Source organism: Bactrocera dorsalis, chromosome 5 (genome assembly GCF_023373825.1).
Source record: "Bactrocera dorsalis isolate Fly_Bdor chromosome 5, ASM2337382v1, whole genome shotgun sequence".
Lineage (NCBI taxonomy): Eukaryota > Metazoa > Arthropoda > Insecta > Diptera > Tephritidae > Bactrocera > Bactrocera dorsalis.
Window position 1 is genome coordinate 66,504,154 of NC_064307.1, and position 27,987 is coordinate 66,532,140.

Consider the following 27,987-nt stretch of genomic DNA (forward strand, 5'->3'; position numbering starts at 1 on the left):
CTGCAAGGCGGCGCGTTTTAGTGCAATTTTTACTAAAAGTCACAGACGATTACAACAGCAACGACGAGCATATGGTTTTTACCACATTGCCCACCCTGGACACCCCGAGATGGCGCAGCATACGAAAACCGGACGGCTGCAGCGTGTCTGCGCATCGCTCCGGGACCGGCTACTGCAACGGCTAATGTAATATTGGTCATCATTGAGCGCAATGCCGTCAAGCTGAACGCTGTAAGGCCGCTTGGGTCAAACGCCGGCTGGTTACAACACAGTCAACACACAGCGAAGGCAGCACAGACAGCGCAGGCAGCGCAGACAGCTAGTCAGTCAGTCAGTGAGCCATCAGCCGAGCTAACAGTCATTCATTTTGGCCGAGAATGAAGCCAGCAAAAGGAAGCGCAAACGACAACACCCAGGACTCATTTACGAAGACAGGTGCAGATTTCTTATGCGACGGCGAGTGTGCGCCCAGAAAAAAAGGATATCTGCTTGAAAATATGTTTAACGCAAACACTTACACACATACGAGTGCAGACAACTACAGCTTGCTCTTCATGTATGCTCTTTGAATGCCTACGCCATTCATATACAGCTGTATGCTCCCTTGTTGAGTCGTAGCGGTTTGCAAGGAAATCTCTCCGGTCCACAATAATAAACGTAAATCAGTTTAGAATTGTGTCATAAAAGTTGCATGCGGCAATGTCTTGCAAGTTAGTTAGAGAGTAATGGAATGAAGATCATCAAACCTCAAAATAAGTTTTGGCTCTATTAAGAAACCGATTTATTCGGCAAGTGCTACTTTTATCTGTATGTTTTATTAAAACTGTTATTTTAATGCGCCGAGTTCATTGCCGTTCTTCTTCTTTGTTGGTGTTAGAGCTTTAACTTCCAATCCACACCAGAATTGTTGGTTTCTTTGATTGGTTGATTGGAAAGGAGGCGCCAAAGCATTGCTGTTATTGTTTTAGCGGCAGAAATCTGCCGAATTCACAGTCGTTGGCCGGATAAAAATCCCGGTCCGTTCCGGTTACGTCGAGCCGACTGTTGTGGGAACGAAGCCAGACCGTAGATGACAGCAATCAAGCCATCATAACCCTTACTCAACAACTAAGTGATAAAATATCTAATATTTTCCACCCCAGTTCCCGAATGTATCTTTAGTAACGGTATTGAGAGCCGTGGATTATATTCCATCTTATCCGACTGAAGGCTGGACATTCATAAAGGTAATATTCCAGCGTCTCGCCATCCTCCGAGTAAGCTCTGCATTCCGCCGCATCCAAATTTTGAAGTTCAGATCTTAAGGGTAGGTGTCCTGGACAAAAGGCGCCCAAAGACTCTCAAATAGGAGCATTGGAAAATTTGAAAGATATCCCGTCTAATCTTATAGTTCTTCTACAGCAGTTCCAGATTCGAAGATTGTGTGAAGCCCTGCTCTTAGTATTTTATCTCCAGTTTAGTTGCTTATATAGAATAACCCCGAGATATTTAACAGGGCTCGAGAGTGCAATAGTTCTAATAGTTTTGTCCTTCATAAGAAAAGACAGATTTCGATTTTCTTCGAATTGACAGTTAGTATGTGACCCTCCCGGTTGGCGAAGATTTCAAGGGCCCCCTTTTATGAGTTGATTAAGATTCATCCCTGAACAAAGAACAGCAAGGTTCTCTCTGTCCAATAGAAGCATTACTTCATTGATCAATTTGATCCAAAGCAAGAAAGAGAAGATGTATCTTTGCTGAGTGAAACAAGTGATCTGGTGAGCGATTTTTATACCATTCCCAAGCTCCAGTCTTTAGTATTTAGAAGAATAAAACTTGAGAGAGGAATTCAAACCCAACATGATATTCCTTTTGAATCTTTCGTAACTATTTTTACTGTCAATTGTCATTGATTTTTCAATTCTACAATTCCTACTAAACACCATTGATTTTCTACGTCTGATTTTCGCAATTTCACAATATTTCCTTAGTCACTCAGTGCATTTACGACCCAATCGGAATCCATGCAAGTTGCCAAGCATATGTGGGGATTAGACGTGTTATTTCGATGAAACTTGTGAAAATCTTAATCCCTTTCGATTAAGAAAAAGTGATAGCAAAGAAAAAGGAAAACAATACAGTCCAATGACTTGTGCGTTTGGACACAAGCGGCCAAAGACCGCCATGACCGTCAGCGAAGACAAATCCAAGTTAAGAGCGCTTAAAAAATCAAGTAAAATGAGATTGTAGAGTCAATGAAATGCGCGAGACGATACCATAGGTAGGCGTGTGTGTTTATTGTTGGTATTGTTTTGGTGATACTACTAGAAATAGGGGTTAAATTGGTGACAGCATGACAAAAAGCTTTATATCAGAGCTGCAGCTCACACAATAAGGGCTTAAACCCTAAACCAACCGTTAAGTTGGACGGCGATCAAATTAGCAAAATCTAGAATTTACAAACACACTAGCGTTTTGCTTCTACTGCAAATACTTGTGTAATGTATGTAAAAAAGGTGTGACTTGCCGACCAACACGAGCTAGAAAGCTTAGGGAAACCATAAAGGCATTTAGCCACAGCCAAAACGAACCGATGAACCGCTCTAAGCCAATCGATGAAGAAATGCAACGCGCTTGCTTAATGCAGACAATAAAGAAAAAGATTTATTTGTATGTATGAAGAGCAAGCTACAAAAATATATATGTATGCATAATATATAGCTTTAGTTTTCAAGACTCTGTTTGAGTTTTCCGATTTCCTCTACCACACTTTACTGGGGCGATCCAGATTTTTATTATTCGGATCGTCAATGGTGGCGGTGAATTCCTTCAATATATCATCGTCCATTTTTATTTCTTTGTCGATGTGGAAGTATGGACCGCGATTATCTGTAAAATAATCCACAAAGATAATAAGTTTCTATGCCACAAATCGAAACTATGAATTCACTCACGTTCCATAGGCGATATTAGTGGTCCATCCGGCAACTGCGGCGCGCCAGTCGTGGCAAAGGACACCCAAAGTGCCACCATCTTCTTGGCAATTGCAGTATCCTGCGCATTCAACGGTGGCTTCATTGCAAACAGATAAATCAGCTCGTCGGTATGATGTACACCGCCGTTGAAGGGATACTGTGCGTTGCCCAAATCGAAACCGAAATTCGTCTTCTCGCCGGCATAGTCGAAAGTGTAGAAGTAGATGGGCGGCTGTGCGGTTTTCTCGAATAGTTTGTTCGTGAAGCCCAACATTACAGATTTGAAGAAAAGTATGTTGACGAGCTACCGAGAAAGTATATACTTGTTAAGTAATGGCTAGCAGGAAACAGGTAACGTGACTTACATCGAAGTAGGCGGGTAGAGCGCGCCTATGATCGGCACTGTGCCATAGATCCGCAGGGAATAACAAACGTGTCATCGCATTGTTAGTCAAGCCGGTTGTATCGTTCATCCAATTCATCAAGGCAGTAGCGAAATCTCTCACGGTAACAGTGTTCAGATTGGGATGTGATACTTTGAAGTCATCGTAAAAGACTAAATCGCGAAAATATAGATTTAAATACGGCATAACACATACAATTGAACTTCCATAACTCGAAGTCTTGAATCCATAACTCGTAGTCTCTTTAACTCGAAGTTTTTTTATAGATTATGTTGGTTCGAGTAAGGGAAGTTCAACTGTATATACGAGTAACATCTGACAAATGCCAATACTAACAGCCTAACACAATCGCGCCATCGTGTTTCGTAAAGCCAGTCATTATGGGCACATTCTTATTTGTCTGCCCAATCAGTTGAGCCGGATGCTCTGGTATTGTATCATAATAATCGTCAATAATCAAACCATAACGTTCCTTCACAATAAAGAATTAAAAAACTTCGTGAAAAGTGAGAAAGAATTATGGAAAACATTGTAGACTTACGCTTTCAGCCGCCTTAAGCAGGTCCATAACTGGCGCGCCTTGCAAGCACCGTTGCGCTCGGTTAATACATTCGCATTTCTCACACTTCAAAGCGCGACAAACACGTGCCACTTGCGCACGTGGCTCCATATTTATAGATTGTTTATCCACGATTGAACCCGATTGTATAATGAGCCTTTGGAAAGCTGACGGTGGTGTCTTAGGACTGATCAGTAATGCGCCGCCTAATTCACCGCCCGAGCTCTCACCGAAAACAGTAACTTTTGCGCTGTCACCACCAAAAGCGGAGATGTGCTCTTGTATCCATTGAAGTGCCAACATTATATCCATTAAACCGAAATTACCAGCCATGTCCGGTGTTTTTGTACCGGCAAATCCAAGTATACCCAGACGATATTGTATCACTACAAGCACAATATCCTCTTCGAGCAAGTAATCGGGTCGGTGGTCACTGGCAAAACCCACTTGTAAGCTGCCGCCATGCACGTAGAACATCACCGGTTGCGTGGCGTTTAACTGGCGCATAAGGGAATATTGTGGATCATTAAAAAAATATGTATTTTTACCACACACATACCTTTTTGGTGAAAATATTTAAGGTGAGACAGTCCTCTAGATCACCCTGCAGTTTATCGGGCGACAAACGGTTGTATGTAAACAATTGTGGACATATGCGGCCGTAGTCGTTGGCTTGAAGTGGCGTTGACCATGGTTTCCGAGGTGCTGGAGGCTAAAAAAAAAAATAAAAATATATTCAGCCGAAACAAGAGAATATCTTTGGCAAAAGAAAACTTGGAACTCCAACCGAGAGGCGCAATTTTCGATCATCGGCTCCTAGGAGCATCAATAGGTAATTCCTTATCTACGTCGACGACATCAAAGAATACGACGACCAAACTTCGGATGCAACTAACTTCCGACAAGCACTGACCGCCACTCACAATGAAGGCATCAACACCTTCACTGATTATCTTTCAGTAAATAGCGTACTTGGAGTCAAAGCACCACACATTGCAGACGAAGAGCTCGAGTTGCCGCGAGAAACGAGAGTGACTCTTGCGCAACTTTGTCCTGGATACTATAACAGGTTAAACTGCTACTTATCCAGAATAGACCCCGACATATCTAATATATGTCCTGCGTGCAATGAGTCGCCGCATGACACTGGCCACCTCTTTGCATGCCCCACAACCCCCACTCATCTGACATCCCTCTCCCTTTAGTCCGACCTCGTCGAAACAGCAAGTTTCTTGGATCTACCGTTGGATGTCGTTGACGACAACTTAGCTAAGCCTTACCAGCCTAACGGGGATTATATACCAACAACAACAAGTCACAGGCCAACGACGCGAGTTAAAGCGCTCACCAAGAAAAAGTATTATCCAGTAGAACAAAAGCGGGGCGAAACGAGTCCATGGTTCCACGAACTACTTGTCCTTCTGAGTGACTGAGACCGAATATCGGACGCAGCGAACGATGCGTCGCTCGAACCGAACTGAACCTCATTGAAACCTACACGTCTAAAAAAACACACGTTATTTCAGACACACATTTATTACCTTATATCTTCGTTCTCCACTTGGCGACTCCGCATAGGGTATTCCGCGGAATTGCATGTAAGTTTGACCAGTCCATGCTGTAGTATTGGTATTGCCGATCACCACACCTTGACCGGACAAATTCACACGAACCTCAGACGGTGTTATATTCTGTGGACCATATGAACAAATGGCAGGAATAAATACCAAGTAGAGTATGCTGAGTAGACCGATAATGGAAGCCATACTGAGCTCAACGAAGATCTGTAAACAACTAGCAAGAAACTTAATAAAGTATTATGTTTAAGCGACTTTCCAAGCTTATATCGCAAAAGTGTAGATAATTGTGCACACATACATACACATACATATACATGTATGCTAAGGTGCCGACGTATCTAAGTGCGCTGCTATCTCTGCGAGAGCTACAAGTTCGAAGGCCAATATGGTCATTAATCGAAATTATGGATCAGCTGACTATGACAAAATATGACTTGAAAACCAAACTGCTATTTGGTCAAGAGAAACATTTTCAAAAAGAACCAGAGACAGGGTGAAAGAGTTTTAGAGCTCGGCGCGGTATGAATTGAAACAGAAACTGGGCCTAGCGACTGTTATAAGTACAGGTTTTGACATTGAATTCAAACGAACGTACACAAATGCATACATATGTATGTATGTAAGTGCATGAGCAGCTGTGTACATTCGTAGGCGCAGCTTTACATCGAATATAGATTTATGGGGATTTTCGCAAGATAAAGCTTGATTGGCATAAACAAAACAAAACAATAACCCAATGAGTATTTCTCAATAACTGTAAGAATATAAATTGTTAACAATAAGAACAAGAGTATTCGCAGAAATGAGCTGAGTCGATTTAGCTATACATCTTAGTATATACATACATACATTTGTCTCTCCGTCGGTCAATCGGTCCGTTGGTCCGTATCGTTTTGAAATTTCGCACAGGACCTTATATATTCAAGAAGCTGATCCTTTGTCGGAATCGCCGATATTGGACCATTATTGCTTGCAGCTGCCATATAAACTAAACAACCAAGTCCAAGTTATTGTATGGAACTTTCTTAAAGCACAATTTTCCAATACTTGTGCGCCTAAAGTTAGGCTATAATTTATTCACATTCATTAACCACTAAAACCCCACAATTACTACAAAAAGACAGCTAATTTATATATATTTAAATAAAGTGGCATCACTGTGACATTATAAAACAACTTCGCTCGGTCAAAAATATGCATAAATTTTCAGCATTTAATACGACAATTATGCAAAATTATTAGCAATTATTGTTTGCTTAACAAATTAGAAAATTTGCTTAACTGCAACGTGCAATCAGCAATTACATAAATTCCAACCTAAATAAGGATTTCAAAAATAAGTGTGCGAACAGACCTTTTGTTTTTATTTTTGTTATTCTTATCGTAGAACTGTCATTCACAAATTCTTTTCTTAGCTAATCTCGGATGAATGTTCAGTTTATTATAATCTATTGTAAATGTAATTTGTTAAAATTGCCGAGCGCATATTTACAATCTAAACGTACACATCAGCAAGTTCTCAAAAATAAGTTTCACAACATTAACATACATACATATGCATAAAAATATTTTGTAAATAAAGTTAAGTTACAAGGCAAAGATGCGGCTGCAGTTTGCTTTGGTTTTATTGCTTTCAACCGGCGCCACGCTGTCGAATTCCAGCAATTCGAGCTCATCAATTGCACAGCTAGAACATAGTCTCATCGATAGGCCCGAGTGCAAGGAATTACAGTCTCTTTGTGCACACCTCAAACAAACCGATAATGTATCGGTATTGGAGTGTGTTAGCACATTCTCATCCAGTCAATTGGAGGCTGTGCCTGATAAATGTCAACATGCTTTATGGGTGCAACAACGTACAATGCAGACGGAAAAGTGGGTAACCGATCAGCTAATCCCACAACATTGTGGTGCACAGAAACAACAACTAACATCTTGTGGGAATGCCGTAAGCTTATGGAGCTGTATACACGAACGTGCAATGCGTATGGAGCACAGCAGCGAATGCCGTGCTTATATATTGCGTTCCATTGCGACACTGTTTCCAGACTTTGATCAATTGGGTGCGTTTTTAAATGGTTGTGGTTCGCAAATAGAACAATTAGAGTGTGGCCGTTTAAATTTGGAGCGCAGAAGTATGTCACAAATTGAAACAGTGCAGTGCTTACAGGAGACAGCTGCTGACGCACTTGATGTGAAATGTAAAGAAGAATTAAATACAATGGAACAGCAACGAAAAGATTTGGAATTTTTCGAAGCCTGTGGTGATGACTGGAGACGCCTATGCGGACAGGTGAGTAATGCGCTTAATGATGTTGTCACACCAAATTATTATTTTCGTGTTTTCAAGTACATTTTCAGAAATCTGAACAAGTGTTTTAATTTTCAGATATAACACAATTATGTTTATTTAAACCGTTATACATCAATACATATATTATTTTTTATTGTTTTTAGGAAACTGCTGGCACAGCTGCTGCATTTAAATGTCTGGTTAAGAATAAGGCGGATCCCACAATGACACGTCGCTGTAACGAAAAAATTGCACAACGTGATCGCGAAATCGGAAAAGATTATCGGCTTTCACATGGGCTCGCTAAAGCTTGCAAGGACGATATCAAACAATATCACTGCCGTCGTGGTGTATCCGAAGACAAACAAGTACGTTTAGCACAAATCTTACTTTGTCTTGAATCGGTTGTGAAGAATGGTTCGATGGTAACCACGGAGTGCCAGGCGGAAATAAATGATCATCGTCGTATGCTGATGCACGACTTCAAATTATCGCCTGAAATTCTAAGCGATTGCGCCGATGATATACCAAAGTTTTGTGGTGATATTGAAAAGGGGCAAGTTGTCAGAGGTGGTACCGTTGGCAACACTGATAACGGTCAAGTAATTCACTGCCTCATGGAACATGCACGCGCAAAACGTAAAAAGGACCGTCGCGTTACTGCGCAATGTCAGCGTTCTTTGGAAAAGTTAATAAAAGCAGCTGACGTTGGTGAGGATTGGCGTGTGGATCCAGTTCTACGACGTGCATGTAAACCTGTCGTCGATGTGGCTTGTCGCGATACAGATGCTGGTGAAGCGCGCGTAATGTCCTGCCTTATGGAACGCATTGGCACGCCAGTAATGCGGCCGGACTGCGAGCAAGCGCTTATGCTGATACAGTATTTTGTAGCGCGTGATTTCAAATTAGATCCGCAATTATACAAACATTGCCATGACGACGCCATTAAATATTGTCGTGCTAAACACGTATGGGATGACGTTAACGACGTGCAAATGGATCCAGAACGTGGACCACTCATTTTACCTTGCTTACATCGTATTGCATACAGTGATGATGAAAATTTAGCACTGCGTAAGGACTGCTTCAAAGAAGTGAAACGCGTGATGCGTCAGCGTGCCGTTTCCGTGGATCTTATACCCGAGGTTGAAGACGAATGCATTGAGGATTTATCCATATATTGCTATGACCGCACACAGAAGGGCGCCGAGATGGATTGTCTGCAAACAAATCTTGAGAAACTAGCACCAACGTGCAAAGTGAATATATTTTTGGTCATTCGTTAGAAACTTTTTAAAATTTCAACTTGTTTTTGTATTTTTTTTAGAAAGCAGTTGCCACCTACACCGAAGAAGAGGCCGAACATATCGAATTGAATCCGGTTATTATGTCCGTGTGCATAAATGCAATGCAAACACATTGCGAGCACATACTAAAGGGCGAAAAGGACAAAGGTGATATGATGGATTGCTTGATCGCGCACAAAAACGACGCCGATCTGCGTCAGGATCTTAAATGTCGTGCCGCCATTGAACATTTTCAAATCATCTCGCTGAAAAATTATCATTTCACATACAAATTTAAAACTGCCTGCCGTCCACATGTAACACGCTTCTGTGCATCGAGCACCACGAAAAACGATGTTGTCGCCTGCCTGAGCGAAGTCATGCGTAATGACACGATACGCGGCCAACGTCATTCCATACCCAAAGAATGCCGCCAACAAGTCAAAGCACAACTCTACCAACAGCGCGAGTCCATACTGCTAGACCCGAAGTTAGCGAATGCATGCAAGAAGGAGTTGGAAACCTTCTGCATTGGCGAGAAGGGACCCGGTCAGGTGAATAACAATGCAAGTTTCCTTTTCATCATTTAATCACCACACATTTTACATTACACACATACAATATATATATTAAAAAAAATATATTTGTACACTGGACAAACGAATTTATGAATTAACACATAAACTTAATAATATTTTGACTTGCATTAAAGGCCTTGGAGTGCTTGCAACAAAATACGCAGCGTCTTGGCAGTTCCTGCCATCACGCCATTTTTTTGGTGAAAAGATCGCAACTCGCCGACAGTGGCACCGACTACACATTGATCAACACCTGCAAAGAAATGACTTATAGATTTTGCAACAATGTTGAATCCGATCAATTGCTGGACTGCCTCAAGACCTACAAAGATGATCCGCTTTTCGATCAGCGTTGTCATTTGGTCGTCGTAAATCGCATGATTGAGCAAAATACCGACTATCGTTTCAATCCGTCCCTGCAGCTGGCGTGTGGCAAGAATATCGACCGTTATTGCTCGCATATTGTGGCCACGGCGCAACCAAACGAAGAATTGAACGGCTTGGTAATCAAATTATAATAATTATATACATATATGTATGATATTCTTAATTTCATAACAAATTCCTTTCAGGTTGTGCAATGTTTGAAAGACAAGTTCCGCGAATCGCGTTTGGACTACAACTGCACACAAGAAATGATCAAAGTGCTACAAGAGCAAGCATTGAACTATCAACTCAATCCACTGCTACAAAATTTCTGCAAATCTGAAATAGAAGTATTGTGCAAGGCTAATCTACAAAGCCGTGAACACGGCATGGTCGAAGAGTGTTTGAAAACAGCTTTTCTTAATCACAAGATTATAAATCGTGATTGCCGTGTTGAGGTGGCAACCTTAATAGCGGAAGCCAAGGCGGATATACATGTAGATCCCATACTGCAAGAAGCATGCACCGTGGATCTGTTAAGATACTGTTCAAACGTACCAAGTGGCAATGGCAGAAGTGAGTACGCTGTTGCATTGCTTAAAAAATTTTTAAAACTGAAATCCTTAAAACTTAATTTTTCATTATTACAGAATTGAAATGCTTACAAGTCTTGCTGAAAGATCAGTCGAAGGCAATGGAAGAAGATTGTCGCATGAAATTACAGAAACGCATTGAAATGTTCCGCAATGCGGATACTGTAAGGAAATGATTTTCGCTTAATTCTGCTACATTTTCTAATATGCATTCAATTTGTAGGTACTCGCTGAACCGCCCGAAAATATGGAACAACTGGTTAGTCAGGTTGTTTCCTCACCGGCGAAAAGATTTTTCTTAATCATATTTATGTCTGCTGTGGGCATGATTTTTATGATGGGAATCTTCCTGGGACGCATAACCAAACGCGCAATCAGCATCAAAAATAAATAAACTGTCCAATAGAAAAGTAAATGTTTTTAACACCATAAACGTGCCCCCTTCCACTTCCTTTACAAACCATAAAGTCTATTTCAATTTCATGGTTAAATGCTTTATAAACGGAAAATATTTTGAAATATGTATTCATAGTTGGATTTGCGTGTTTTATGTGCCCATTTGTTAACCGAAACAAAGTTTGTTTTATCTTTCCATTCTAATCAGCATTGTATGGCTTAATATATTATATAGTTATTTAATTGGAACTAAATGGTGTGCATAATTTGAAATGAATTCGTTTCGATGTACTATTAGTTTTTGTATTTGTAAAAAGTTTATATTTTATACAAAATGCATATATGAATTGTAGAATATATTGTTAAATGTGCTTAGTATAATAGAATACGATAAAAAATATTGGCAAAGTCAACGCTTTACATTAAATATACTTTTTTATGAATTTAACACGAGCCGATTTTTCGAATTTTATGTGGAGAGATTGTAACAGGTAAACAAAGTTAAAGCAGCTGTGTACTTTTATTAGTTTAAATTTAAATAATTTTTGAATTTTTAATCACAAGTACCGGATCGAAGAAAAAATAATCACAAATACGGGATTAAAAAAGTGCATTTTTTTAAATTGATTTTTAATATTTAATTTATAGAACTTATTTTTATAAACTGAAAGTCTTTTAATTGAAAATAATATGTATATATATATTAATCGAAAATTAGTTTTTTTTATAAAAAATTGTATTTTAATAAAATTGAAAATATAATTTATTAACCAAAAATTTAGGAATAAAAGATTCGCAACCCTAATGCTAAGTAATGAAAAAAAAAATTTGATATTGTTGAAATAAAAATTCTAAATTTACTTAAAAAAATTAGGAAATAGCAAATTAAAATGTCTAAACGCCTCATAGCATGCAACGAAATTAGAAAATCCAGTTATTTTTATTTACTTTGGCTATTTTTATTTAGCAAAACATGTGGCAGCCCTCTTCTATGTTTGACAGTTTCAAAATTTATTTCTTTTCCGAATTCACTATTTTCTTTTCATTTGCACTTTGAGTCTTCTATTCGTAGTGCTGTTTCTCGTAACATTGGCTTGTTTGCGAACACAGATTTTGTTATAAAAATTCAGTTTAAACCACAAATATTAGCAGCAATTAGACAAAAATAAATATAGTTTGCTAACTGAATAAGAACAGTTGGTTAAACGCATTCTGTGAAATTTTAGTTGTGAGTGAAATCTTCAATTTTAAGGGCTCAAGCTAAAAGAAAAAGAATTGAAACCGAATGAACGAGCACAAAAGCAAAACGAAAAGGTTGCGAAAATAACAATTTCGGTTGCTCAAGCAACAGTGGTGTTGCACGAATTTGTAGGCAGACGCCACTTGCCACATTTTCAGCACCATTAGGTAGCGGGACCCACAAGTAAAAATGGGTTACGATTTACATCGCTTTCAGGGAGAAGTGGATGAAGAACTCACTTGCCCCATATGCTCAGGTGTTCTCGAGGAGCCGCTGCAGGTCAGTAACCGCTAAAATAATTAAAAAAGCGGAAAGGTTGTGAACATTTAAAATATACATATACGTATGTAACTATGAACGTCATGAAACTCTTTCACTTTGCATTTCTCCTTAGGCGGCAATGTGTGAACACGCTTTTTGTCGTGCGTGTATTAACGAATGGCTCACCCGTCAGCCCACCTGCCCAGTAGACCGCAACGCATTAAATACCGCAAATTTGCGCGCCGTGCCGCGTATACTTCGCAATCTGCTTTCACGGTATGTATATGCAGACTGCCAAAAGTAAAATTTGCTGCCTCACCGGAGAAATATTATTATTTATTCCTCTTTTTTAGACTTTCCATCACCTGCGATAATGCGCCATATGGCTGCACATTGGTACTCAAGCTGGATGCACTAAACTCGCATCTTGAAGAATGCGAACACAATCCAAAACGTCCATTGCCGTGCGAAAAAGGCTGCGGTTTTGTTATACCCAAGGACGAGCTAAAGGATCACAATTGCTTACGTGAATTACGTTCTATGATACATCAACAGCAATTGAAAATGGGAGAGCTTAAGACAGAGATTGGTGATCAAAATTTGGTCATCAATGAGTTGAAGCGTGAGTTGCAACTATTTAAAGACTTTATGCGCGCAATGCGCGTCTCCAATCCAGCTATGCGTGCGATTGCCGATCAGATGGAACGTGATGAGGTGATACGCTGGAGTTCGACTTTGTCACGGGCACGTGTTACACGCTGGGGCGGTATGATCTCAACACCGGATGATGCACTACAAGTAAGGCTAGTGATTAAGAAAATTTCTTGAAATTCTTTGCGAAAAATTCTTCAAATTTTTTTTTGAGAATTTCTGCAGATTTTCTGTGAAAATTTCTGGAGTTTGATGAAGAGTGTTTCATGAGTTTTCATATGTTCGTTTTATCCTTTTATAGATGATGATAAAACGTGCATTGTCTGAATCTGGCTGTCCACCACACATACTGGATAATCTTATGGAGAATTGCCACGAAAGACGCTGGCCCCGCGGCTTGAGTTCACTAGAGACGCGACAGAATAACAGACGCATCTATGATAATTACGTCTGCCGACGTATACCAGGTAAACAGGAAGAAGCATGTTTTATTTCCTAAAATTACACAATCGTATGAAATTGCAGGTAAACAAGCTGTGTTGGTTTTAAGCTGCGATAATGCTCATATGTCTGAAGACGTCATGGTGGAACCGGGTTTGGTAATGATTTTTGCTCATGGCATAGAATAAATGCGCACAATTCTACACGTAGACATATAGAATTACACAAACAATTTAAAGAAAACTTAAAAAAAGACAAACAATTCAATTGAAATAATAACCCTGGCAGAAAAAAAAGAAAGTGTACATGCATGCAAACATACATATGCACACAACCAAGCTATCTTAATCATAGCGACAATTGCGTCAGCTAGAGCATTAAAACTTTATTCAATTAAGCTGCTACAAAATTGTGCGAGACACATTGACAAATTAGCGAAATTTTAAGTATTGAACAGCCAAATCTTTAATGGACTTTTAGACTTATAAAAATTTACTTTTTCAAATACACAATTAACTTTGAGATTTTCCTTAACCTTAAATATAATTAATCTTGTTTTACTTTTGTAATTAATTTGTTGTACAAAATAACGAATTGCACTTGAGATTTATTTTTACACATATGTTTATCAACTTTAAAAACGAAAAATTACAACAATTGTTATTATTAGTATAATAATGTTTAAAGTGTCTTAATTTGGCAGTAAAATGATAAAAGAAAAAATAATCATAGTAAAAAGCTTTATAATTTGCCACCTTACAGGGTTGATTAGGGCGAGTATAAACAATAAGGGACACAAGTTCGTTGGCAGCGCCTGTTCCCTGTATGCAAATTTAAACAAAAATTTAAAAAATCTTTATGTAGTTATTAAGTATGACTCAAAAATATATTTTTCAAATGCATATTTGAATTTCATTAGCTTATGCGCTTTTCAACTGACTGCATAATTATCATTGTCTATTATTTAAATTCAAAGCAGGGTTGCGATTTCCTTAATTAAAAAATTTTGAATTAAAATTTGGTATATACATTTTTTTTAATAAATTTTAATATATTTTATTATTAATATTTTTTTTTATATATATATTTTGTTTTATATATATATTTTGTTTTTATTATTAATATTTTTTTTTTATTTTTTTAATTTTATAAAAAATTAATTTAAAATTCCTTAACTCCAAAAAATATGCTGACAATTTTTTTTTAATAATAGTTATTTAATTAATTTTAATTTTTAATCTCAAAAATCTTAATAAAAATAATTATGTAAAAATATTAATAATTTTTAATTAATATTTTTGTGATTAAAAATTATTTTTAATTAAGATATTTGTGATTACAAAATAAAAAAAAGTAAATTCAAATGCCCTTACAACTATTTTTTAATTCATTGGTTGCAACCCTGCTTAAAAGTGAAAATAACATAAAACAACCAACTTCAACATATGTTTGTAGTCTTATTTAAGCGATCTCAGCCAAGAAATGAATTTTGTGTTAATAAATAATATTAATAATGAATTAACAGCTAACAAATTTACATACAATACATCAACACATATACACAATACATAGATCAATACATTGAAGCAGGTTAATTTATATAAAGAGTATTTTACATAGTTCTTGCTCATATAAATATACATTCATACACAATACATATACATTAGCATTAGTATTAGCAGTACCAATTGTTACAGATTTTCCGTGCAAATTTATGTAAATTTTGTGTGCTCTTGGTACTCTAGTAAATATGTAATATGATAATTTCACATTGCACTTTGTTCAGCCAATCAATTAATACGTTTACGTCGATACATATGTGTATGGACACACTCTCTCATACATACATATAAATGTTATATCAATTAAAACAACAAAACTGTGTGAAATATCGACAACAACCAAACAAAATTTGAATTTCTGTAGCTTTGTTATATGTATGTATGTATATAGATGTTTATATATGTATGTACATTCAGCGAAGTCCCACTGTTTTGCTCTTATTACAATAAATACATTTTTGAATTAAGTCCAAATAAAGCTAAACATGAATATCAAACAGGGTGTATGAAAATAAGTATATTTTATTTTAATACTCAGAACTGAGTATATGTATTATACTATATGCGAATTAGTCCCACAGTTTTTGAGATATCGATCTGTAAATTTGTACACGGCATTTCCTATCCAAGTTGTTACTTATTTGTCGAAATCGTCGATATCGGATCATTATAGCATATAGCTGCCATACAAACTGAATGGTCGAAATTAAGTTCTTCTATAAAAAACTTTTTTATTTGACAAGTTATTTATACAAAATTTGGCATAGATTATTTTCCAAGGTAATTCTACAATATCTGAAGAAATTGTTCAGATCGGACTACTATAGCATATAGCTGCCATACACACAGAACGATCAAAATCCAGTTCTTGTGTGGAATCTTTTGCATTTATGTACCCAATTTAACGATTTTTCTTAAATTTGCAGCATTTTTAACTATTTTGAATCTAACGGCTTAATTTTGTTTTATATTTTCCTGTTTCTGTTTCCGTTCTCTTTGCTTGTGCTCTTACCTTTCAGTCTATGCCTCTACACTTTTGGCTCTCACATTTTGCGCTCTCTCTCTCTCTCAGTCATATGTTTACTTAATCGTCGAGAATTGGTTGTTTGTGTGTGTATATATATGTAATTAAGATGCTGCTTCATTGGATCATTTAGCGCTGTCTTCAAAGGAAACCCAGAAACTAGTTTCCCCCCTAAATGACTTACGAAAACTTGTTTGCTGAACGCCAAGTCGCTCTTTACATATAAAAATGTACACACATACATACTTATAATTTTATCTATGTGGCTTTCTGGTTTGGGCTACTAATGATCGATGTTATATTTCGGCTGTTGCCTGCTTATTTGCTCGAGTTTGCATTTTGGTATTCCCCCAGCTGTCGGAAGAGTTGATAGTTAAATAATAAATTGTTCACGCAGACCATTGATTTATAAACATATGTATCTATGTCGTAAGCACGCGTATAATTGTACATTAAGCGTAACTTGGATAAGGGAAGTGATTGATTAGTTTGAGATATCGAACTGGAATTTTGCACACTACCTTTTCTACCCAAGAAGCTACTTATTGATCGAAACCACCGTTATCGGACCACTATAGCTTATAGCTGCCATACAAACTGCACGTTCAAAATTAAGTTCTTGTATGGAAAACTTTTTTATTTGACGAGATATCATCACAAAATTTGGCATGGACTCTTTTTCAATACAATCCTATAATATCTGTAGAAATTTTTGCGATCGGACCACTATAGCTTATAGCTGCCATACAAACTACACGTTCAAAATTAAGTTTTTGTATGGAAAACTTTTTTATTTGACGAGATATGTTCACGAAATTTGGAATGGACTCTTTGTCAAGGCAACGCTATAATATCTGAAGAATTTTTTCAAATCGGACCACTATAGCATATAGCTGCCATACAAACTGAAAGCTCAAAATTACGATAAAGAAATTCTTATACCCTTTATGCTATAAAATATGCACCTGTGAAGGGTATTTTCGCATCGAGGCTACGAATATTAACCTTGCTTCTTTTTTTCAGAAATGCGTTATTTTTAATTAATTAAGGCATATTTTTAGGCTTAACTCTATGAATTTCAAAAACACAATGGTTAATTCCACTATAATTTACCGTGTCTGATACCTTTTGGCATCAAACGCTTTCTAGCCCACTGTAGCGCTCATTTCTACCTTTGCTTAGCTGCTCAATGCTTACCTTTAGCGGCAAATGCCATAATAAAGCCGAGAGTTATCTTCGGCTCAATCAATGACTCAGGCAATAGTCTGCGTTTGAGCAGCGTTTAGTGAAGATCGATTTGCGAGACGCAGTGTGCGCGAGGCTTTAGTAAACGGAGTGTGTAATTCAAACCAAAAACATATATATATATAATAGTAAGCTATGCGTTTCCTAACTTTTTCGGCTGTCTTGATACTCTGCGCAGCATACGTCACTGCGGCTACTTTAAATGTTGTCAGCGAGGATAATACACCCAGTGCGCCATTACGTGAGTAGCAAGCAATAGCGCAAGCAGCCAGCTTCAAAATGTCAATATTAATTCAATTTTTTTTCTACCTTCTGTGCCATAGCGATCAATGGCGCTGCTGTCGACGAAGTCTTAGTAGAGTCTTCGCTCTATATCAAGCCAAAGACGAATTTGCGACCACAAGTGCGACGTGTGCGCAGCATACCCTTCGCTATGCCCTTGAACAGCGCATCATTGCTGGAACATGTGCGTGTTAAGCGCGTGCCACAATCGGGACAATCACAGGCGACGGCTGCAGCTGATTCCAATAGTTTTAATTTTGGACCGTTTGGCGCTAACTCAGCGGATGCCAATGCTGGTTCGCAAGCCTTCAACACTTTCGGTCCTAACGGCGGGTTCGGTGCCTCCTCAGCGGGCACATTGACACAAGCTTCGCAGGTTGGTCCTTTTGGACCGCAAAACTCTGCCGGCGCTTCAATGAGCCAAGTTTATAGGCTGCCCAATGGACAGGTGATCAACTTTGCTAGCACAAATAGCTTTGCTAATGGCCCCAACGGCAATAATGCTAACAGTCGTGGCTCATCGGTGTCCGTCAGTCAACGTTAGAGCGCTAAATTTTAGAAAACTGCAAATAATACTCGATATTAATAATAATTTGTGCAATTGTGTTAATAATTCTGCGAAGAAAAAATATATACATATGTATAAATGAATAAGAAGACAAACTGATTTGATTTTGCCATGTCCGTCCGTCCGTATATAGGCGAACCAGTCCCTTAGTTTTTGAGATACCGATCTGAAAATTTGCACACGCCATTTTCTACTCAATACGCTAATCATTTGTCGGAATCGCCGATATCGGACCACTATAACATATAGCTGCCATGCAAACTGTACAATCGAAATCCAATCTTTGTATGAAAAAGTTTTTATTTTAAGGAGATATCTTCACGATATTTGGCTCGAGTTATCGTTTAAAGCAACTCTACAATCTCCCCAAAAACTATTTAGATCGGACTACTATAGCATATAGCTGCCATACAAACTGATCCTCCAAAATTCAATCCTTGTATGAAAAAGTTTTTAATTTGACGAGCTATCTTCACGAAATTTGGCTCGAAATATTGTCTAAGGCAAATCTACAATCTCCCAAAAAATTATTCAGATCGGACCACTATAGCATATAGCTGCCATACAAACTTAGCGTTCAAAAACAAGTTTTTGTATGAAATCTTAACTGTTTGTGAAGGGTATTATAGCTTTTTTCATATTTTTCTTTCTATTACTTCGATATACATATTTACGCTGTCGTCACTTATCAAAAAACAGGAATTTCAAATTACGTAGCCACAGCGCTGTGCTTACAAATAAAAAATATAAATACTGAAGAAATTGGTTTGTTTTTGTTTGTCTTTCTTTATTACCCACACGCGCACACTTAAAAATGCAAATTTATGCAGAAAACTACGAAAAAACATTGAACTAAGACTAATTGCAGACCGATTATTAATCGTTTATTCCGATTCGCTTTCACTTTCCGACTGGAAATCGCCAACCTCAATGGAGAACTTGTACTCCTGATCGCAGCCCAAATATGAGTCGCTCATATAGTACAGCGTGTACTCGTGTCGGCCGGGGCTGGGCGCCACAAAATCTAACTTTATTTTTGCCTTCTGCTGCAGCGTCAGACGTTTAATGGACAGCAAAGAGTTGGTTTTTGGATCACCAATGACCACCCACCAGCCTTCCTCGCGTTTCTGTAAGAAAAACAAGTTAAGAAATCAATGAAATTGAAAAGAAAAACACAATTCTTGACATGCCTGTGGGAAGAATGGTGCAATAACTGGCCCAGTAACTTCGTCTTCACGCTCCAGTTCCACAATCACATTCACCGTGGAGCCGGAATTGATGCGATCCTTATCCACCACTTCGAAGTTCATTTCGATGTTCGGGTAACGGTTACAGAAACGCGCCACGTCGGCCATTTGTGCGTCAGTCAATTGCAGCAGTCGTGTGCGGTCATCATCCTCCAACTCCATAATATCAAAAACAGTTTCGATTTTCTGGAAAATAATGGATAGAATAAATTATTTAGGTGAAATTTCGAATTTTTTCGGCAACTGTACCTTTTCTGTGCAACGCTTGATGATGTCGGCCGTGAAGTGCGGCAACTGTTTCAAATACGAGTCCTTGCTCCACATGGCTTGTGTAACCATTTGCGCCAACTCCATGGCAGCCACGGCCGGCGAGAGCCAGCCATTTGAACTGAGCACATCCACACAGGCCTGTATGAGGCGTATAGCTTTGCTCAAAATGAGTTCTGTGTCACCCTGTAGTTCGGGGCCTAACTGTAGGCGCGATAAATGCGCTTGCAACAACAAATTGGTTTTAATATGCGGATCATTGAATCTGTATAAGAAAAGAAGAGTTCATTAGCTACTTTGTTCTAGCGGTTATTTAGTCTCCGCGAGTGGCAAGATTCAGTTTGGTTGTCAACGAAGTCACCTAAAGGTAGGCCCATGAAATGTACTGTTTCGACGGGGAAAGGCAATAGTGTAGTTCAAAGAAGGGGTAGAAAAACATAATTGTTGTTTTTGTTGTAACGGGTACCTATTCCCCGTTAGGGTGGTAAGGATTAGATTAGTTATCATCGACGGCATCCCACAATAGGCCCAGGAGACGTTCTGTTTCGACGGGGTTGGACCAAAGGGAGAAGGGTGACAGATGTGTGGGCTTAGCAGGGCATGCAAAGAGTTGGTTAGGGAAGACTCAATGCACACAGGACATATGTTTGATATTTCAGGGTCTATTCTGGATAAAAAGGAGTTTAACAGGCTACAGTATCCAGAACGAAGCTGTGCAAGCGTCATTCTCGTTTCTCGTGGCTTCGACATCCCGGAAGCCATGTTCACGAACTTCTAGACTCAGGTGGTGAGTGAATATTGAGTGTAAAAAGAGTTCAAGTGCCTTCACTACTGGGGAAATTAGAGTTATCGGACGACAAGACTCCCCTTGCTTTGCCCAGGTATCAGTAGGGAGACCACTACTGAACTGGAGGTACTTACTTTGGCGCAGAATCATTTGGACCAGTCAATTTGTTTGGCAAACGTTGAGAGAGTGTGCGCAGAATGTTTTCTTCGTGATGGCGCACCACAATGTCCTCATACTCTGCTGCCGATGAGATGATCTCGAGCAAACCTCTAACTTTAGTTTTGCTATTCAATGATAAACTGAAGAGTTCTATAATAGAAAAAAGAAGAAAATAGTAAAAAATCAAAATCTTTTGAAAAATAAACCACAGGCTTACCAATTGTTGTGTAGTTAATGTAATAATAAGCGGCGATCATGCCCAAATTCAACGGCAACGTGTCCATATCATCCTCAATGCTAATACACTTGGATTGTTCCAAGTCGGAGAGTGTATTTTCGACCAACTCGGACAAGTGATCGGAGAGATGACGGTGTGTAACACCCTGTAAGTTGTAATAGTTGGGATTTTGTGTGAGACGCCTGTATAAGAATGTCCAAGTGAGATAATCGACCGCATCCTGTTTGTTCTCGATGGTTTTCGTGACCACCTCCACATTGAAGTGATCGTGTAGACGGTGGTCCAAGTGACTCTCGATCGGCAACGGTTCATTGATGAATTTCTTGAAGAAATCCTTCTTGGACGATTGACACATCAGTACACATTTAGCGTCCGCGTCTTCAATGGGACGATTAGCACGTCCAATCATTTGCAGCACATCAGTTATGGGGTAGTCTTCATAGGAATGATTCTTGCCATTGTAGAATTGTGTGTCCATAATTATAACCAAATGCGCCGAAATGCTCATGCCCCAACAGAGATCGCGTGCCACAACTGCCACCTGCACAGCGCCGGAGTCGAAGAGCTGCTCGACTAGGCGATGATCGGAGGCCGTAAGACCCTCATGAATGTACGCCACGCCCTGTGATAGTGTCTCCTTCAACGTCTTATCGGACATACGATCGAGGAACGGTTTGATGTCCTCTTCTTCAGCATGGAAGAAACGATTCGGTTGCATATCCGAAGCGCTGTACGTAAGTATATCAATGGCCGTGAGACGCGCTTGCTTGCGCGATGAAACAAAAACGATAACCGGCTTGTGTGGACTGTATTTGATGATCGCGTTGTATACGGGCTTCGACATGGAGGCAATGCGCGTTGCGTTGTGTGTGATGCTGTAACCTTGAATGTGCAACTCTAATGGAATGGGACGCACACTCGGGTGGAAATTAAATGTGGCGTTGGCATTGCAGCCGAGCCATTGTGCGACATCACGCGCATCGGCTAACGAGGAGGAGAGCGCGACGATGCGAATCTGTTTTTCAATTTGAGACGAAATGTAGCGCATGCGCGAACAAACGACTTCCAAAACGGGACCGTCTTCGCCACCAACCAATTGCAATTCATCGACTATGAAGAGGTTGACGGCCTGCACATTTTTACGCTGCTTCCAACGACGCGACAACACATCCCACTTGTCGGCGGTGGTAACAATAATCTGACCTTTGGCCAGCAGTTTTAAATCAGTACCAGTTTCACCGGTTAACTTGACTACCTTGAGTGAGAGACCGCCGAACTTCGCATGCCAATCGGCAAATACAAGATCGGCCAGAGCTTCCTTCGAAACCAAGTAGACGCAACGACCTTCGGCTTGCTGTGAAAACAAACGCATGATGGCGAATTCGGCTATGGTCATTTTGCCGGACCCAGTGGGTGCGCCTACAAAGACATTGTCGTCACTATTATAGACGGCATTGAAAACCTGCGTTTGTATGGGATTGAATTGTGGGAAACGTTCGGCATAAAATTCCTCAAATTTCGGTTTGCGTAGCGCGGAGATGGGCAACGGTTGCAAATCGAGCAGCTCTGTTGGTGGCATATTTTTCTCGGGCAATATTAAATGTCTGAAAGAGACCGGCAATTGTGTTTCCGAACCGATCCAACGATCTGAGACTATACGCAAGAAATATTGCGGTGGCAGCGGTTCGAAGACTGGCACAAAGAACTTGATTTGATGCTCATCTAAAGCATATTTCTCCTTCAGTAGAAAGAATTCATGATGCAAAATTACCTCGGAGTCAACATCCTCAATAAGTATCCAAAAGCCTTCGGATAAACCATGCACCTTCTCATCCCATTGGAAATCGGGTGTGATCGTGAGCTCTACGCGTAGCGTGGCACGTGTTATAGGCTGTATATGCGTGGATAGCTCCAACTTTGGAAATTGGTGGACAAATTTATGTATGGTCTTGCCCAACTTTGGCACGCGTATCAACTCGCCAATCTCATTGGGCTCCAGATCGTACAAGCGTTCCCATGGGAAGTTCTTCTTCTCCAATTTCTTAGCAATTTCATCGGGCATCTTCTTGAACTGACGCAGTGGTGTCATAGACTGCCACATACGGCGATCAATCATCTTACAGAGTGTCAACGTCTTGTCGGCCAACTGCGCCCAGCCACGATAGAGCACAATTTCGAAGATGGCGCGCATTAAACGCGATGCGGACTGCGTTATGAATACCATATCGGACATTAATGCGAATCCTTCCAGTTTTAATTGCGATATGTATGCTTGCAACAACACATTCACTTTGGCGCTATGCTCCTCCATAGACTCTTTTATCGGTATGGGTACACGTTCCATAAGCTTTTGCAATTCCAGCTTCTCCTCTTCACGCACAGCAATGTGTTTGAACTCTGAAGAGAGTGAGAACACGCGGAAAAGTTCGATCTCACTGAGCGTTTGCTTCAGCAATTGATTGTATGTCATCATAGTCTCGTGCGTGCAGTAGTAATGCGAAGCTATGCGACCCAACTCGGTCACTTGGAATTGGCCGCTCTTGCGATCGTACTTGACGAGACCGCTGCGATCTAAATGCAAGGCGGCAGTGTGTATGAGATCCGCGCGATGCTGCTCCAACAGCGAATCATCACGTATTGCGTCGTGAGAGATGCCATACAGCGTGGGATTACGCAGCATGCGTATATAGAGATAGGTATAGCCCAGCCAATGCACGGCGTCTTTCAAATTTTGCACTGTGCCCAGCACGATTTCAGCATTCAGCATGTCTGGCATTTTGGAAATGAATTGTGATTCGATGGGCAGTTGCTGATTCAGCAGCGAAAGGTAGAATTGCAATTCGCTGTGATTCGTGATGAGTATGCCCTCGCCTTTGGTATCGTATTGCGGGCGACCGGCACGACCCAACATCTGGAGTACGTCCAGTGCGCTCAACTCTACCCAACGACCCTTTTCCGGATTGTATACCTGTGTGCCTTTGATGATAACGGTGTGTGCCGGTAAATTAACACCCCAGGCGAGAGTGGCTGTGGACACCAAAACCTATGGAACGGTGCAAAGAGAGAAGGAGAAAAAAGAGATATATTAAAAAAAGTACTTAAAAACAAACATTAATTAATTAGAAAAAAAAATAAATATATAAATAAAAAAAAATTAAAAAAAAAAAATTAAAAATAAATCAAAAAAAAAATAAAAATTAATTAAAAAAAAAAATAATAAATAAATAAAAAAACAATTAAAAAAAATGTAATTAAAAAAAATTAAAAAAAAAAAAAATAAAAAATAAAAAAAAAAAAAATTAAAAAAAAAATAAAAATAAATAAAAAAAAATAAAAAAATATAAAAAAACAAAAAAAAAAAAATAAAAATAAAATTAAAAAAAGTAAAAATAAAATTAAAAAAAAATTAAAAAAAAATTATTAAAAAATAAAAAAAAAAAAAAATTAATAAAAAAATAAATAAAAATAATTTAAAAAAAATTAAAAAAAAATTTTTTTAATTAAAAAAAAATTTAAAAAAAATAAAAAAAAATAAAATTAAAAAAATAAATAAAAAAAAATATAAAAATTAAAAAAATAAAAACAAAATTTAAAAAATAAATAAATAACGAAAGAAAAAAAGGAAAAACATAAAATAATAAAAAGAAAATTAAAAATTAAACAATGTAAAATTAAGAGAAAAAAATATTAAAAATATATAAAAAAAAATAAAAAAAATAAAATAAAAAAAATAAAATAAAAAAAAATAAAATAAAAAAAAAAAATAAAATAAAAAAAAAAAAATAAAAAAAAAATAAAAAAATATAAATAAATAAAAATAGAAATTAAAAAAATTTAAAAGAAAAAAATTAATAAAAAAAAACATTAATTAAGTACAAAAAAATTAAAAAAAAAATATTTAAAAAATTAAAAAAAAAAAAAATTTTTAAATATGTAAAAAATTATTTAAAAAGTATTAAAAAAACAAAACAATTAAAAAATTAAAAAAGTGAAAAAAATTAAATAAATTTAAACAAAATATTTAAAAAATAATAATAAACAAAATTCGAAAAAATAAATAAAAAAAGATTGAAAATCGCTTTGAAAATCATACCTGTATATGACGATCGGCGAATAGATCCTCCACCAATGTACGATCAACACGCGTCATGCCGGCGTGATGTATAGCGAATCCATAGGGCAGCAACTCTTTCAATTCTGTGTTCTTCACCTGCTCCGCTTCAGTGCGCAACACTTCCATGCTGGCCGAGCCCTCACGCAGAAAGCTGCCGAGTGTGTCCTTCTCCAGACACATGTCACGCACGGCGCGCGCTGTCTTACCGGTCTCTTTGCGTGAGTGCACAAAGACAAGCACTTGATTGCGTCCTGCGTGCTCCATTGTCTTCTCGTAAACGATCTCATTCATGACTTGGAAGCGTTTCAAAGCTTTCTTTTCTGTAACACCGATATATTGCTGCTCCAACGCCACTGGCCGGAAGCTATTGTCGAAATAGAACAAACCCTTATCGGGTTTAACGCGCAGGAAGGTCGCCACATCCTGATAGTTAGGCAGTGTGGCGGACAAACCGACCAAACGCACATCCTCCTGTGTGGTCTCAATGTTGCGTATGGTACGTGCCACAAGTGCTTCCAGCACTGGACCGCGCTCATCATGCAGCAAGTGAATTTCATCGATGATAACTAGACGCACTAGGCTGGTAAATGTCTTTTCGCCACCCTTGCGTGTGATAATATCCCATTTCTCTGGTGTGCACACGATTACTTGAGTGGCAGCGATTTGTTCGCGCGTCAATTGATGATCACCAGTTAACTCGGATACGGTCAAATTGTAACAAGCCAAGCGACGGCCGAAGTTGCCCACCATTTCCTGTACCAATGACTTCATGGGTGCCACATAGATGATCTTAAATTCATCCACATTGATTGTGCCATCATCATTGATGTGTTTGCCGATTTCGCGCATCATCGTCAGCAAAGCAACGTTCGTTTTACCGGCACCGGTGGGCGCACACAGCAACATATTCTCATCGCTGTCAAGTGCGGCCTTCCACAGACGGCTTTGTATGCGATTGAGTGTTTTAAAGCCTTCAAAGACCGGCTGCACGTACTTTGGTAGTTTGTCAATGGGCTGTAGCTCTTCCTTGTCTTCGAAAGGTACCTGCTTTAAAGCGGGCACATGCACCTCTTCGTAACCTTTGCGTTGCTTGCGAAACGAACCGTCCGGAAGTTGACATCTCTTATTTGCCATGAAGTGAGAGCCTTGTGTAAATGATAACTCATCCAACTCGAGCACTTGTCGCACACCTGCCACCTGACCAGCCGTGCCTTGACCAGAGTCATCATTCTCCTCTTTGCCGCGTTTATTTGCACGCGATGAATTGCCATAGTCATCTTCCTCTGACTTGCCGGTATCCAATTGACGTAGTATCTTTGCTAAATGATTGTCATTGCGCATCTTTTCACGTATACGCTGACGTTCGCTGTCTGTTTGCGCCGAGGCCAACATTGTGCAATATAAGATCATTTGGCGATTGTTTTTCAGTTGTTTTATGAAGTCGAAACAGTCATAGCCTAATAAGAGTACGAGTTGATTTTCGCAGTCTCTTTCGTCAGCAGCATCTTTAAGAATTTTTAACACATCGGCCGCTTTGCTTTGTGATACCATGGCGTCCTTGTAGTATTTACTTAGACAACGCTGTAGCCAGTATGCATCAATGTCAAGTGGATGCAAACCACGTTCTTTCTTCACATTCGCAGCCTCCTCTGTGAGTAGCTGAAATATAAAAAAATAATCATAAACTCTAATTGAAAACTTTGCTTTGTAAATATTTACATTTTCTGCGTGGAGTGTATGGTCGATGCGTGCTTCCTCGCCCTCTTCTTGTCCATCTTCGTCACGTATTTCACCATGCATATCGTTATCACTTTCTTCTTCGGATTCCTCAAATTGCACATTTATGCCATAAGTCTCATCAATTTGTTCTTCGTTGCCAGCGATATTTAGAGCGTTCACGGCGTCCGAACCAAAGTCTGTGATTTTTTTACCCAGATTGACTAACAAAGCGAAACTAATCGAAAATAATGATTATAATTTTTTTAATAATTTTTTTTTTTTTTAAATATGTTAACTTACCGTTCATCGGTTACTGAACCTAACAAGCTATCGATTTCACGCTTGCGTTCACGGTCTTTTAGCTTATCATTTTTTAATACTGCCAAAATTTCATCTGCCGCACCACACAAAATATCACGCGGCTGATCGCCCAGCGCTTCTTGTATGAAACTTAATAACACCTCATATGTCTGGCGTGTTTCCTGTGTTTTGGGTCGGTACACAATTCCGACCATTTCATCTATACCTTCGGACAGCAATGTAGCACCTTTCATGCGTTCGAAATCATATTGCGCTTCATCTCGCTTCTGACGTTTGGCTTTGCGTTCTTCCATTTTTTCGGGCTTTGTGCGTTGATAGCGATCGCCCATGCGTGTGCCTTCCAACTTACCGACCAGCGATACAACTTCTCCGGTAGCCTCATCGCGACGTGGCCGTTCAATAAGTCGCACATCAGCTTGCAGCACAAGATTGGAATTCTAGCAATAAATAAAAACTGTATAGAGCAACTATATGTGCAAGCATTTGTAGCATGCAATTTTAAACGTTTACTTTCGTTGTTCACATTGGACGCTGAGCAGATTGCAGCTTTCTTATACACATTTTTTACAAATGTAAGTACTTACCGCTTTGTATTCATATTGAAGTTGACGAGCTGCAGCATCCGCCATGGTGATATTTGTTCCCCTTATCTAATTTATTAAGTATTTTTTATTAATTGTTATTTTCACAGCTTTTAGAAATTGCAATATTTTCTCCGGCTGCTGTCAAAATTTTCTTTACTGCGGCCTTTACTGTCATTCGTAATATTTAAAAAAATGTGTTTAGTAAAGAGGCTACAGAGTTGTATTTGAGACATATCATCGGTTCGGAATTTTGGGTACAGATATTGAT

The 27,987-nt window shown here is 38.8% G+C and overlaps 5 protein-coding genes across 6 annotated transcripts; 3 read left to right on the top strand and 2 right to left on the bottom strand.

Moving 5' to 3' along the window:
- Positions 1-2,618: 2,618 nt before the first annotated feature.
- LOC105225934 (glutactin-like) lies at positions 2,619-5,713 on the bottom strand (the record flags this gene model as incomplete). The annotated part of the gene is given in 7 exon segments (NM_001304730.1): positions 2,619-2,868; positions 2,934-3,258; positions 3,320-3,510; positions 3,695-3,830; positions 3,900-4,415; positions 4,477-4,629; positions 5,459-5,713. Coding segments are annotated over 7 exon segments (1,704 nt in total), but the record flags the coding sequence as incomplete, so codon positions are not given.
- A 941-nt stretch (positions 5,714-6,654) lies between these two features.
- On the top strand, positions 6,655-11,457 carry LOC105225933 (Golgi apparatus protein 1). 2 transcript variants are annotated; one of them, XM_011204617.4, is made up of 7 exons: positions 6,655-7,790; positions 7,955-9,049; positions 9,118-9,630; positions 9,789-10,157; positions 10,227-10,596; positions 10,671-10,777; positions 10,837-11,457. In XM_011204617.4, the coding sequence occupies exons 1-7, from the start codon at positions 7,098-7,100 to the stop codon at positions 11,005-11,007; spliced, it is 3,318 nt and encodes a 1,105-aa protein (XP_011202919.2). In that variant the 5' UTR covers positions 6,655-7,097; the 3' UTR covers positions 11,008-11,457. The 2 variants fall into 2 exon arrangements, with proteins under 2 accessions (XP_011202919.2, XP_011202918.2); XM_011204616.4 differs by having other exon boundaries at positions 6,735-7,790; positions 9,118-9,642.
- A 579-nt stretch (positions 11,458-12,036) lies between these two features.
- On the top strand, positions 12,037-13,878 carry LOC105225931 (E3 ubiquitin-protein ligase NRDP1). The gene is made up of 5 exons (XM_011204615.4): positions 12,037-12,528; positions 12,644-12,786; positions 12,864-13,308; positions 13,463-13,628; positions 13,687-13,878. Exons 1-5 carry the CDS (start codon positions 12,439-12,441, stop codon positions 13,788-13,790), a joined length of 948 nt encoding a protein of 315 aa, XP_011202917.1. The 5' UTR covers positions 12,037-12,438; the 3' UTR covers positions 13,791-13,878.
- A 3,554-nt stretch (positions 13,879-17,432) lies between these two features.
- Positions 17,433-18,330, top strand: LOC109579505 (uncharacterized). The gene is made up of 2 exons (XM_049457464.1): positions 17,433-17,674; positions 17,757-18,330. The coding sequence occupies exons 1-2, from the start codon at positions 17,569-17,571 to the stop codon at positions 18,257-18,259; spliced, it is 609 nt and encodes a 202-aa protein (XP_049313421.1). The 5' UTR covers positions 17,433-17,568; the 3' UTR covers positions 18,260-18,330.
- A 719-nt stretch (positions 18,331-19,049) lies between these two features.
- LOC105225930 (putative U5 small nuclear ribonucleoprotein 200 kDa helicase) lies at positions 19,050-27,878 on the bottom strand. Its single transcript, XM_049457448.1, has 9 exons — positions 27,720-27,878; positions 27,115-27,572; positions 26,815-27,049; positions 25,075-26,754; positions 20,961-24,024; positions 20,719-20,893; positions 19,780-20,062; positions 19,474-19,716; positions 19,050-19,410 (listed from the first exon to the last, which is right to left on the bottom strand). Exons 1-9 carry the CDS (start codon positions 27,762-27,764, stop codon positions 19,168-19,170), a joined length of 6,426 nt encoding a protein of 2,141 aa, XP_049313405.1. The 5' UTR covers positions 27,765-27,878; the 3' UTR covers positions 19,050-19,167.
- Between the last annotated feature and the right edge of the window lie 109 nt (positions 27,879-27,987).

Bases quoted from the DNA above. Each gene is read 5' to 3' on its own strand.
- LOC105225933 (XM_011204616.4), top strand. From the start codon at position 7,098: ATGCGGCTGCAGTTTGCTTTGGTTTTATTGCTTTCAACCGGCGCCACG. The intron at 7,791-7,954 runs GTGAGTAATGCG...TATTGTTTTTAG, and splicing joins GGAGACGCCTATGCGGACAG to GAAACTGCTGGCACAGCTGC. The intron at 9,643-9,788 runs GCAAGTTTCCTT...CTTGCATTAAAG, and splicing joins CCGGTCAGGTGAATAACAAT to GCCTTGGAGTGCTTGCAACA.
- LOC105225930 (XM_049457448.1), bottom strand. From the start codon at position 27,764: ATGGCGGATGCTGCAGCTCGTCAACTTCAATATGAATACAAAGCG. The intron at 27,573-27,719 runs GTAAGTACTTAC...ATTTATTGCTAG, and splicing joins TTCAATATGAATACAAAGCG to AATTCCAATCTTGTGCTGCA. The intron at 20,063-20,718 runs GTAAGTACCTCC...TTTCTTATACAG, and splicing joins CCAAATGATTCTGCGCCAAA to ATTCAATGATCCGCATATTA.
- LOC109579505 (XM_049457464.1), top strand. From the start codon at position 17,569: ATGCGTTTCCTAACTTTTTCGGCTGTCTTGATACTCTGCGCAGCATAC. The intron at 17,675-17,756 runs GTGAGTAGCAAG...TCTGTGCCATAG, and splicing joins TACACCCAGTGCGCCATTAC to CGATCAATGGCGCTGCTGTC.
- LOC105225931 (XM_011204615.4), top strand. From the start codon at position 12,439: ATGGGTTACGATTTACATCGCTTTCAGGGAGAAGTGGATGAAGAACTC. The intron at 12,787-12,863 runs GTATGTATATGC...CCTCTTTTTTAG, and splicing joins CTTCGCAATCTGCTTTCACG to ACTTTCCATCACCTGCGATA. The intron at 13,629-13,686 runs GTAAACAGGAAG...ATGAAATTGCAG, and splicing joins CGTCTGCCGACGTATACCAG to GTAAACAAGCTGTGTTGGTT.